The sequence below is a fragment of the Periplaneta americana genome, chromosome 9, assembly GCF_040183065.1.
Source record: "Periplaneta americana isolate PAMFEO1 chromosome 9, P.americana_PAMFEO1_priV1, whole genome shotgun sequence".
Taxonomy (NCBI): Eukaryota; Metazoa; Arthropoda; class Insecta; order Blattodea; family Blattidae; genus Periplaneta; species Periplaneta americana.
Genome location: NC_091125.1, coordinates 128781885 through 128794143, shown reverse-complemented (window position 1 = coordinate 128794143; position 12259 = coordinate 128781885). Strand labels below are relative to the sequence as shown.

At 35.1% G+C, this 12259-nt stretch overlaps 1 protein-coding gene across 2 annotated transcripts in view; it reads left to right on the top strand.

Moving 5' to 3' along the window:
- The window catches only part of sky (GTPase-activating protein skywalker), a 157144-nt gene that overhangs the window by 93222 nt on the left and 51663 nt on the right, over window positions 1–12259 (top strand). For both annotated transcript variants that reach the window (XM_069835857.1, XM_069835856.1), the window contains exons 4-5: window positions 9349–9473; window positions 11918–12025. In XM_069835857.1, coding sequence (XP_069691958.1) covers window positions 9349–9473; window positions 11918–12025 — 233 coding nt within the window. The remainder of the gene's footprint in view (window positions 1–9348; window positions 9474–11917; window positions 12026–12259) is intronic.

Here is a 12259-nt window from a genome sequence, read left to right as displayed (position 1 = left end):
CAAAGAAGTTCTCAAAGCAGGGAACTTGTTGAGGAAAGGAAATCCACAAATGAAGGAGGTTTATGGAAAAAGGAAATCCACAAAAGAAGGAGGTTTATGGAAAAAGGAAATCCACAAGAGGAGGAGGCTTGTGGAAAAAGAAAGTTTCGTACATAAAGAAAGGAATTTAGTGTGGAAAGGAAGTCCACAAAGCAGGAAATCTGGTATGAGAAAGAAGTCCACAAAGCAGGGAACTTTGTGTGGAAAGAAGTCCACAAAGCAGGGAATTTGGTATGAAAAGGAAGTCCACAAAGCAGGGAACTTGGTGTTGAAAGGAATCCACAAAGCAGGGAATTTGGTATGAAAAGGAAGTCCACAACGCAGAAAATTTGGTATGAAAAGGAAGTCCACAAAGCAGGAAACTTGGTGTGGAAAGAAGTCCATAAAGCAGGGAATTTGATGTGGAAAGCAAGTCCCCAAAGCAGAAAATTTGGTAAAAAAAAAAAAATTAATTTAACAGGGAATTTGGTGGGGGTAAGAAGTCAACAAAGCAGGGAGCTTGATAGAAAAAGAGAGTACATAAAACAGGGAACTTTTTGGTGAAGGAAAGTAAACAAACCACAAAGCTTGGCGGGAAAAGCGATTGCATAAAACAAGGAATTTTTTGGCGAAGAAAAGTGAACAAAGCATGGGGCTTGGTGGAAAAAGGGAGTGCATAAAGCAGAAACTTTTTAGAGGAAGAAAGTATACAAGCCAGAGAGCTTAGTGAAAAAAAAGAGTGCATAGAACAGTAAGCCTGTTGGGGAAATAAAGTCCACAAAGCAGGAAATTCACTAAACATGAGACTGCCTGCTTCACTTTCTTTCAAAGAAAGATATGTTGATTTTTGTAATTCCTTAAAATTCTAGCACCAACAACAGATATGGATCTGTGAATTTAAAATCCAATGGAAAGCATGATAATTACTAAATCATCGTAATATTTTTAATGTAACAGAGTTTTAATACATAAAAACATTATCAAATATGATTCATTATTAGTGGCTAACATCACCACATACAGATAATTACGACCGCCCTGGAATCTACTTCAGTATGAAATTTTCAGTTTTTGAGTAAGGCATCCTGTAACATAGATGTTAAAATGATAGTCGATAATAACTGAGAGAGCTAATATTTTAAGAAGTGCAATAATGGTAAATTTCGCCTTCAGGTCTCAATTAGGGATTGGCTCTTTCACGTACTATCATGTACCCTTTGAAGGGAGTCATACTGTGAATTGAAGTTACCAAATGAAGGACATACAAGTTCAATTTTGTTTAATACAAGTTAAGTTTAGTTATTACGCTTGGGCTGTTTTATATGTTACCGCTTCCATTTATATCGCCCTTGAAATTCACTCCTCTCAGTTGCAATATCGACCAAAATTATGACATACAAGTATACAGAACGCCTTTGCATATTCACATTTTTGTTCTGCTGGCTAGACTTGTATAAATAAATGTGCTAATAGGTACTGTCAATTGTGAAGGTCCTAATTGTAAGAGCATGGGTGATGTGGTGTCGTAAACCTTTCTCTGCTTCTAAGTGTTGATTGTGATGTTTACTTGGTGTTTACTTTGTGGACAGCTGTGATGTGCATGTGGTAGAACTTCCCAGAATACCTGACCTTGAGTGATTTACATTGCTATGGTTTTAGGACTTGCACTGACTGTATAAACGCTTGCTCATGAATTATGCTGTACTGATCTTTCACATACACTTAATAGTAATTTTAAATTAAGTACGTTTAAAAGCAGTTACCTTGACTCTTTGGTACATTTATACACAGGATGACTGAGGATTTTAGTCATATAATTTTTACAAGAGCTATTTCCTGAAGAATAATATGAATTTTATACTCACATAGATTTCCTTTAAAATAGTAGTAAGTGAAAAACTATTATTGATAGTAAACTTCATTATTCGAGATTGACACATACGCAAGCAACATTAGCTAAAAGACTAGATAGAATATTGGTTGTTCCTGCTGGAGACCCAGGTGCAAATGCAGAGTGAGTAAGTACAAAGTGTAGTGAACCAGAGACAGTGTTGGGCCAGGTTTCCAGATGATGCTACCATTTATCCTGCTGGTAATTCCACAATTTCTTTATTAACCACTGTCACCTTGATCAGCAATCTTGATGTAACAAATTTACTTCCAGGTGATACATCACAGGCAATGGCTTAGGCAGCAAAGTTTTGGTATGTTATCCCTTTTGTATTATACCAACATTACCAACAATACCTGCCCATTCATTATGCAATAAATTATTCAAAAGCAAAAGCTGTTCATTAAGCTGGGAAAATCATGTCGTCCTGTTCTGGAATTGATTCTAAGGTGATAATCATGACTGACTATCTAGCAATAACCGGAACAATATTATTCAAATCTGCTGCAGCAACTGAAAGGAAAACTTCGCGAGAAGAGGACAGGTATGGCCAAGAAGAAAGTGTTGTTTCATCACGACAACGTATTTGCTCACACTTCTGCAATCATGGTTGCTAAACTACACAAACTACGTTGCTTACTCACCAGATTTCGCACCCCAGACTTATTTCTTTTCCCGAAGCAACTCACTTGGCTGGGAAGAAATTTTCGTCAAATGAAGAGGTTATTACAGCAGACCTCGAAGAATCTGTGTACAAGGAGGATATAGCATCATTGCAGCACCAGTGGACCAAGTGTGAATCTCAGGGAGGATTATGTTGAGAAATAAAGATTGTTTCAGAATAATCCTAGTTTAATTTCTTTGTCAGACTATGAACCTTTCAAACAACCCTCGTAACTATTTGCGATAAATAGTTCGGACATCCATAAATGTCAATGTCTAGAAAAATCCTGCATGGAGTTACTGTATTCTAAAGAGAATGTTATGATAAATATGTTCAGAATATAGCATGCTCTAAATTTCTAATTGACTTTGTGCACATGAGCAACATCCTAGCTTCGTTGCGAGTTTCATTCACTGTAAGAACTATCTGTCTGTAAACAATCGCAAGTATTAGTTACGCTATGGAAGGGTTTCCTAGCTATGAGTTCATAGTGCAAGGCCAATCAGAAATTCGTAGAAGACTTTAACAACATTAAATTTGGAAATTTTTGGCCTTTTCAGATATTATTCGTAATGTATTATATGTGTATATAATTCATATTTAGTAAGTACTAATTTATTGTGATTTAAATGTAACCTGTAGGGATGAAGAGGGAGGAGGTCTCTGTATTTTGTGCCAAAACCGGAATCAAGACTCAGAGGACTTGTTAATATAGAATGAAAGACATAAAAAATGTCTACATAAAGTTACTTATGTTTACAGCAGTGAAAATATTATAGAGTGCTGTTCATAGACATTTCACTAGCCTGTGCTACGAGCCCCGGCTAACGACTGGTTGCTTGTACAGGATTCATATATCATATCGCTAACACTGGTTTATGAATACTAAAAACGTTAGTTCGCTGATCATCCACCAGAAGCTCGTGCTAAGATTGTCTATGAATACGGCCCTTAGAGTTTACGTGTGGACTTTATTTTCTATTGAACGTGGAAATTTTTATATAACTCGATCTATTTAGTTGAAAACTTAAATGTTTATCTTTTTGGAATGCAGTAGAAATAAAAACAGTGTTATGCGACTCAAAAATGCATGTATGTCACTCTAGAACATTTATCCAATTCAGAGTGAAACTTTTTTTTGTACAGAACTGATTGTGTAGTATGACATCACTCCTATTTTGAGATGCCCCACAAAAAGGAAAACTAAATTATATTGTTATCGGAATTTGCAGTACAGCAGTTATTTTTTGTTCTCACCTAATTAACAATCATAGAACCTGTTTAAAAATGAAAATATATAATACTATACATTCCCAATTATAACATTTCATGTAGCAGTTCATGACTTAAACTAATTTTTATTGTCTGTTCAATAACCATTTAAATTCTAAGTTGGTTAACTGGTTAACAATGCCACTAGAAAACCTGCCAAACTCTGCTATTCTTCAATATCATAATCCATTTTTGAGATGAGGGCATTTAACAGAAATGTTGGTAACTTTGCTAGATTTCTGTGATTAAATGAAAGAGCTCTTTTGATGTATCACCAGTATACATTTATAACAGAGACCCTCTGGATTTTTTCTTTCGGAAGGAAGCGATGTTGAAGCTTATATCCTTAAAATTTTACAACTCTCCATCAGGTTTTCAACGTGTAAATTTCGATTTTAATGAAAAGCGCGTTTACCAGTTAGCCGTCAAAAATTTTTTATCAGTTACTGGTATCCACAAAGAATTGCATGCTTTGTTATTAATGGGTTGTATAGTTAATAATATAATCAGTCATAATACGTTCATGTGTGAGCTGTTTTAGTCCCAGAAGATGACATGTTTCCATTCTTTCAATTCTCATACTAATTCATTTATACTTTGTGTTTTGTTACTGTGATATCTATTTACGTATAGCAGAAAAATAACCAAAGTATGGTTGGTTACTTTTTGACTGCTGAAATATTTGTCTCTGGGCTTTTGTAAGGGAATATTAAAAAATTCCTTAAACATTTAAAGCAAGAGTGTTGTTGTATGTGTATTTGTAACTAATATTAGTGGTGATATATATTTTAATATTGTATGTAGTCTATACAGGTTTCACTCTTTGGGAGATGAATGTTGGACTTCACATGCCTGTGATTTGCTTTGCTCGTGCAATGGGCAATTTTTAAAGACACTTATTAATCATTAATTGAATGAAATATTTGAGCTTTTACTGTTTTTGATTAATAAGTTTACATATATATGTAGTAGTCAGTCACTGTGCCAGAATTTTTTCTCTGTGGAATGGGAGGGGGAACATGTGGGCAAGCAGAACTTCATCATAATGTTTGCTTGTTTTCTAAAGGTGCTGGGTGCTGAAGCTGACAATGCTATTTTCTCTCTGGCTTCCCACTACAGAGATTAGATTTAATTGTCGGCAATGCAGAAGATGTTCTTTGTGCATTATTGAATTCTTGTTGTGCACGATATACAGGCTAGTTGCAGAGGTACCTATTCTGTTTTCGTGGTGACTGAGTCGAGTCTCGAGTGTTCTCATAATGTATATGCGGAATATTTTCTTGTACAGAAATTTGGTAAAATTGCTCTCATATTTACATAAAAACGTCGACTGTTGCATAGAATAAAATATTATAAATATGCAAATAAATCAGGCATTGATTTGTGACGTGTTTTCATCTCCTCAGAGCCTGGATATGATATAGAGAAAGAGTCAGACCTTATTAGTAAACAGAAATAAATTGTCAATATTGATCTTTCATCGATTAATATTAAATACTTACGTCTGTCACTGGTTAGTCATTGCATACTTACTTACAAATGGCTTTTCAGGAACCCAGAGGTTCATTGCCACCCTCACATAAGCTCGCCATTGTTCCCTATCCAGTCCCAACCATCATATCCCACCTCCCTCAGATCCATTTTAATATTATCTTCCCATCTACATCTTGGCCCCCCCAAAGGTCTTTTCCCCTCAAGTCTTCCAACTAACACTCTATATGCATTTATAGATTCACCCATATGTGCTACATGCCCTGCTCATCTCAAATGTCTGGATTTAATGTTCCTAATTATCTTAGGTGAAGAATACATTGTGTAACATTATCCATTCTCCTGTAATTTCATCATTCTTAGGTTAGTCATTGCATTAACTGCAAAAGATCAGTCACAATAATTTTGCCTCATTTGTTGTCTTTATAGAAAGTGAAGATCGCGAGTATGCTTGGCAAAGTGCGAAATAGAGTGCTTTATAGAGATAAAAAAAGTGTCCCACTTGAAACCCCATGAAGACGTATGGGAGCATGGAGGTAGAGCTCCATTCTTTTATGGCTTTGGCATTGAGGTGGTTTTTCGGCACCACGCTTTGACTGCATTTTATTTCCAGGAAAGATCTTCATACAAACATATTATTATTATTATTATTATTATTATTATTATTATTATTATTATTATTATTATTAGCGCAAGAAATGTTGCTTTACCCATTTCTTGTTAAGTGTACATATTTTCTTGCATTCTTCGACAAAAATTAGGTTGATAAGAGTTTCTTTTCTGATAATCATTAAGAGAGAAGGTATAAGATGAGTATGTACAGCCCTCTTGTTTGGTTCTTTTACCAATGGACTTTTATGTTGATTCATCAATGTAATTTTTACATCAAGAATTAATCCATGGAAATAAACCATGTGCTATTTGCTAGAACTATACGGGAACATGATGGATTTAACTTCTGTCAGTATTACAGGATCTTTTTCTCTGTCATTACTTCCAGAATGTCTCTTATTTTTGAGGAGACACTTCTTCACAGAAAGAAGGATTTCTGGAGAGTTGTTTATACCATGTTGTTTTTCTGAGAACCAACCTGGCTGTCAATATCTATCTACAGAAAGAAACCTGGTTCAAATCCAGGTGAAGTTGTGATTTTTCAGACAGTTCTGACTTCCAGCAACGACTCCAAGATCTATTCCAGTCTCCTATAAAATTAAGTACCACGTCATTACCAGGGTAAAAGGTGGCTGGATTGTGGTGCTGACCATTATACTCCCTCCTAATGCCAATGTATATAAAACATAGGAGACCTGCTTATACTTGGCATTTTTAATGCAATAGTTGCCAGAGTAATGTAAGATTGTAGTTATGTAGATTCATGGAAGGTTAAATAAAATTTGTTTTATAGAATATTTCGTTACTTCACTGTTGTCTATAAAAATAGGCCACAAAAGCATGATGCTTTAACTATATGTATCTAATCGGGATGGTGGTATAATCATCAGGCATTTAAAAGACTTTCCATGCTGAAAGTTCGTGTCTGTTTCTCACACTAGTGTTAGTGTATAAACAGCTGTTTTGATATTTTTGTCATGCAGCTAGAACTGGGAGTATGATAATAAGTACTGGGTGATCAAATAACTTGGTCAAAAATTCAGAATTGTGCACAGGACTCTTTAAGTGGAACAGCTTTTGATAAGAAACTCATATTCGCCATATCTTAACTGCAGTGCTGGGGACCCCTGGACACTGACTAATTACTTTGTACGCTCTGTAATGATTGCGCAGCACTGAAACAATTACATACAAGCTTCACTGACTTGTTTAGTATTAGTTGTGCATGATATCAAGTCTTACTTACAGTAGCCTCAAAATAGTGTATACAGAATGGTGACATAGCATCAATGCAGGCGCAACTACATAATATAATGTTATTACATTTATTACTAGTACATCTCACTTGAGGAGAGGAAGAACAATTGAAGACCGAATTTTCCAATTTTTCAAATTTCATTTCATTCAATCTAAAGGAATAATAATAATCCGTGGTGCTACAGCCCGTGAAGGGCCTAGACCGACCAGCTGGCTGCTGGCCTCACGCCCACATGTCGAAGCAGAGGTGGACGATCATCCAACCAGAATGGAGGTATCGTGTGGTTAGCCGTTATAGCTGGCATTCGCAACCGGATTTTGCTATCTATCGTAGCTCCCCAAGTGCATCACGATGCTGGGTGGGCACCGGTCCCATACACTGGCCGAAATTTCATGAGAAAATTTCTTCCCCCATGAGGACTCGAACCAGCGCGCATTCCATAACGCGAGTCCTAGGCAGGATGCCTTAGACCACGACACCACGGCGCGGAATCTAAAGGAATATCATACTAAATTGTCTTTGTCGTAGCTCATCTGTAAGTGACTCATTTGTGTGCCAAAAGACCTTGTTGTAGGTATCTCAACACGCATTTCACAGTGTGTTTTCATCAATACCTCAGGAAGTTGTTTTTGTCACTTAGCACATTTAGAATGTTAGCTCCTCAATTGTTTATATACATCTGAAGTCTGATTAGTGTAATATGTTACTAGTCAGTGATGTGTGCAATGGAGGAGGAAAGAAACTGGCCACTCTCCTCATTATCTCATAGTCTAGTTGCCTCATGAGTGATGCCTTGTTGGTGTCACTTGTGGGGTCCAGACCTGTCTTCGGACAGTTGACTAAACAACGATAGGGTATGCTATGCATAAACACTACTACATTAGTTAAGGAAGTAATACATAATTATTCTTCTGTGTGATTATGAGAGTCCATACAGTGTGACATAGGTTTCTATTTTTGTTTAAAGTTGTACTTTGAGTCTTATACACGCTTATGAAGTTTTGACCAAAAGTTTGAATCATTAAATGATTACTTTAGTGACTTAGCACTCTGCACCTGCTGAATGCCTTGGACAAGTTAGTTTAACCCTGCGTTACTCAGGTTATAAATATTCTCACCATGGCTCAGGTGGGGTTTCACAAACCCCAGTTTAAATAACTAATATATTTTTCCGCAAGTTTCAGAAATCAGATAAACGCAATTAAATATACTATTCTTAGTTCACTTAAACAATTTCTTAAGTGAACTCTTCTGAATGTGATTGAAAAGTATACAGATGCACAGAGTACACATTAGCTCCATCTCTTAGATTTTCCTTGAAATATACGCACCGGGGTTTACCACACCCCACCTGAGTAATGCAGGGTTAAGGCAAAGTTAGTTTGTCCAAAACTGAATACTAATTATGAAAACATTTTGAATATCATGAACCTGAATTCGAATTGTTATATGAACTTATATTCTAAGTAAAAATTTCTGTTACAATATCTTTATTTAGATTTGTCAGGCAGTAAAAAACGAACTCCCAGCCTATCTTAACCTAAAAGAATTCGAATTACATTAGAACCAATAATTAATACTTTTATTAGTAAACAAATACACTAGACTTTCGCTAATCCGGCATCTCAGTTATCCAGCCTCCTTCTAATTTACTTCATATCACTTCTTCTGTAATAGCTTTCTGGGAAATTTACACCAGTGTCATTTGTTATACTGTATTATGCACGTGTATACTTACATATGTATACACGCAATTTAGAAGTGTAAGTGGAGTGGTTGGCGCAGCTTATAACATTAAAGTTAATGACATTTTAAGCACTGTCAGTAATCTGACACACTCTCTAATCCGGCAACCTTCTGTACAAGGAATGGCCGGATTAGCAAGAGTCTATTGTAATACAAAAATTATAATTACTGTATTAATATTAACATCATTATGTATATATTCATCAAAGTTACTTCATTCAGTGTATTCTGAAAACTCTATGAATTATTTTGATGAGGCTATGTTTCGTTTTCCAGTTATTATAAAAACACTTTTGTAACACTTCATATTGTACGACACCAAAGCAACTGTAGATTATTACAGAATGTACGTGAGCTTAATTCAGGTATCCACTTGTTAGTTTTATTTTATTTTAGAGGAAGATTGTTATAACTGCATGGCAAGCCTCGTAGCTGCCAAAGAAAAGATGTTCATCACCCAAACAAAACAGCTCTACGAAGTTACTTGGAGAACAGTAATGCAAATCACCAAGAAGCACGTGGTGAGTATTCACTTATTTCATCATCTGGTGAATATTTTACAGTCTGATAAAAGTTGATCGAAATTGGTAAATTAAACTCTTATACAATATTTATATCAATTTACTAGCCATACCCGTGCGCTCCGCTGCACCCGTTAGAAATAAATATGAAGTAATTACATAATTAAAATAGGACGTTTGATCCAGTGAACATTCGTGTTTGATAGAAGGATAAATCGTTTAATACGTTACTTAATTTAAATTGCATCCAAATAATTAAAATGCGATCATTTTTGTCCAGAGACCACTCATTTAGTGCAATGACAATTCCTTTAACATGTTTCTTAATTTTTATTACATGCAACCATAGTTTAATGAACATTGACATCATTTAGATTTAATTTGTATACTTTATTTTACTTCTTATATGTTTCCATTTAATTATGGTAATAACTTCATTTTAACCCTTGTTTTCTACGTATTCAGTAAATGGCACTTGGCCCACTATGGTTCTGAACCCTTCAAATAACTTAAATTATATTATATAATATTACGTTACACTATAAATTATATTATATTATATTATATCAGAAGTTACTGTAATAACATTATAGCATTATGTCCATCTAAAGAAACTACACTTTCCAATGGTGAAATAATAATTAATTATACAAATCGGTTAATTTAGCTTCCGATATTACTTCATACAAACACAGAAACATTCCCTGTAGGCTATCTTTCATAGCTTTCGATTGTTGCTGTCCAAGGCCCCTTATAGACGAAGTCATTTGTTTTTTAATTCATTACACGGCCTTAGATGGCAGTTATTTTAATTTTAAAACTCATTTATCTCATTAAATATCAGTCCTATCAAAATTTTTCAAGGAATAAAACTTATCGCAAATTATTTTTAAAGAAACTTTTGTTATGCAACATTTTTCACAAAAATCAATAATAAGCGTGATATTTCGATTTATTTAATTCAGGCCTCCTTATAACCCCTCTTTTAAATAATGTATTTTGAATGCCATATAGCCTAAAATGTAAGTTACAACGAACTTAATTTATATTGCAATTTTCATCGAAATCCGTTCAGCCATTATCGCGTGAAAAGGTAACAAACATACAGACGACAGACAGACATACAAACAAAAATGTCAAAAAAGCTATTTTTGGTTTCAGGGTGGTTAATTATATATGTTAGGACCAATTATTTTTGGAAAATCTAAAATTACCAGAAAAATTTTGGCTACAGATTTATTATTAGTATAGATTATTAAAGGTGTACTACTGAAAAGATTATTGTTAAGGGTAAATGTGCCATATATTCCGGTTTGACCATACTACAATTTGAAGATCTGGTCTGCTATCGTGGTTTGTTCATCATATACACAATTTAAATTTTGCCTGACTGTTCATTTCTTCAGACTGAGCTTACATTCTTTGAGAGATTAGCAAACGAGAATGAGTAGCAAACTCATTGAGCAAGAATTTAATTTTATTTCGTTTGAAGTTACCAGATGCCACTGGAGAATAAAACTAATTTGTTGCCCTACCACTTTTATGCCATTGACTTGCATGTACATAAGATTCTGTCCTCAGTTTCTGGACCATTTTCATGTATCGTTGTATATTGAAGAAGTCCACAACTATGTATTTCTATTTTTGTTGTAAAAAAACTTGTACAGAGCACTCTTATATAACAAAGAATAGTAAGGTATGGATTTGAGCTGCATTATAATAGTCACACTACAACCAATGGCTACAAATTTTCTCAACTTATGTTATTCTCAAAGAGGGAAAAATTGGATCGGTGTCTGGTAGAGTTCCCGGGTAGTTCAGTTGGTAGAGTGTTGGTACGTTTAACCAAAGGTCCTGGGTTCGATGCCCCGCCCCAGAACAATTTTTCCCTCGAAATTATTCAAATCAACTTTACAGAGAGTTATACCTGAAAGCTCTATTTGCATAATACACGTCACTGTTCGTTAACAGAAAACTACAATTTAAGTCACACAGAGTTAGTGTGCACTCAATGTTGGTTGCTTGATGGTTGTCAGCCCACTTTGAGGTCTGTGGATATAGAGGGAAACATTTTATCGGTGTCTGGTAGAGTTCCCGGGTAGAACATTGGTAGAACATTGGTACATTTAACCAAAGGTCCTGGGTTCGATGCCAGGCCCCGGAACAATTTTTCCCTGGAAATTATTTAATTCATTCTCACTTCAAATGGATTTTGAATATATATAACCAAGTGAAATCTCGACTATAATTGCGATATTTTTACGTTCTGATACGTGCTTCTATACATTATTACTCCCACCTGTAGACTAAAAACTTCCACTTGTAAAGGATTTTTTTTTCCAACTGCAGTGTCAGGTAGTAAGACCTGCCTTATATCAGAATCTGTTGTGTAAATGGCAGTGTTGGTACTTTCTAGTTTTCCATGTATTTTTTTTTTATTCCAGAAATCAGCTGCAGTACATGTGGCAAGGCATTGCCCCAGTACTCGTACTGAACGTATGTTCATAGACTGGCTCTGGTGGATTCTACAGGGACTGCCCTTTACTCATTTGGTGAGCTTTAAATATTGGTACTCAACATTTCTGTGCTAAATTACAAACTGTCATATTAGAGTGGCTTATGACAAAGAGTGGATATACTTACTATGTGTCACTGATATTGATGATACTCTTTCAGATGAAGTTAATAAATGTTAAATAAAGTGTAACAAATTATAGTGATCAAAAGCAGTGAAAGTTGTGATCGATCTATTGCCTCTTTAGTTAGTTAATGAACCTATCCCCTGT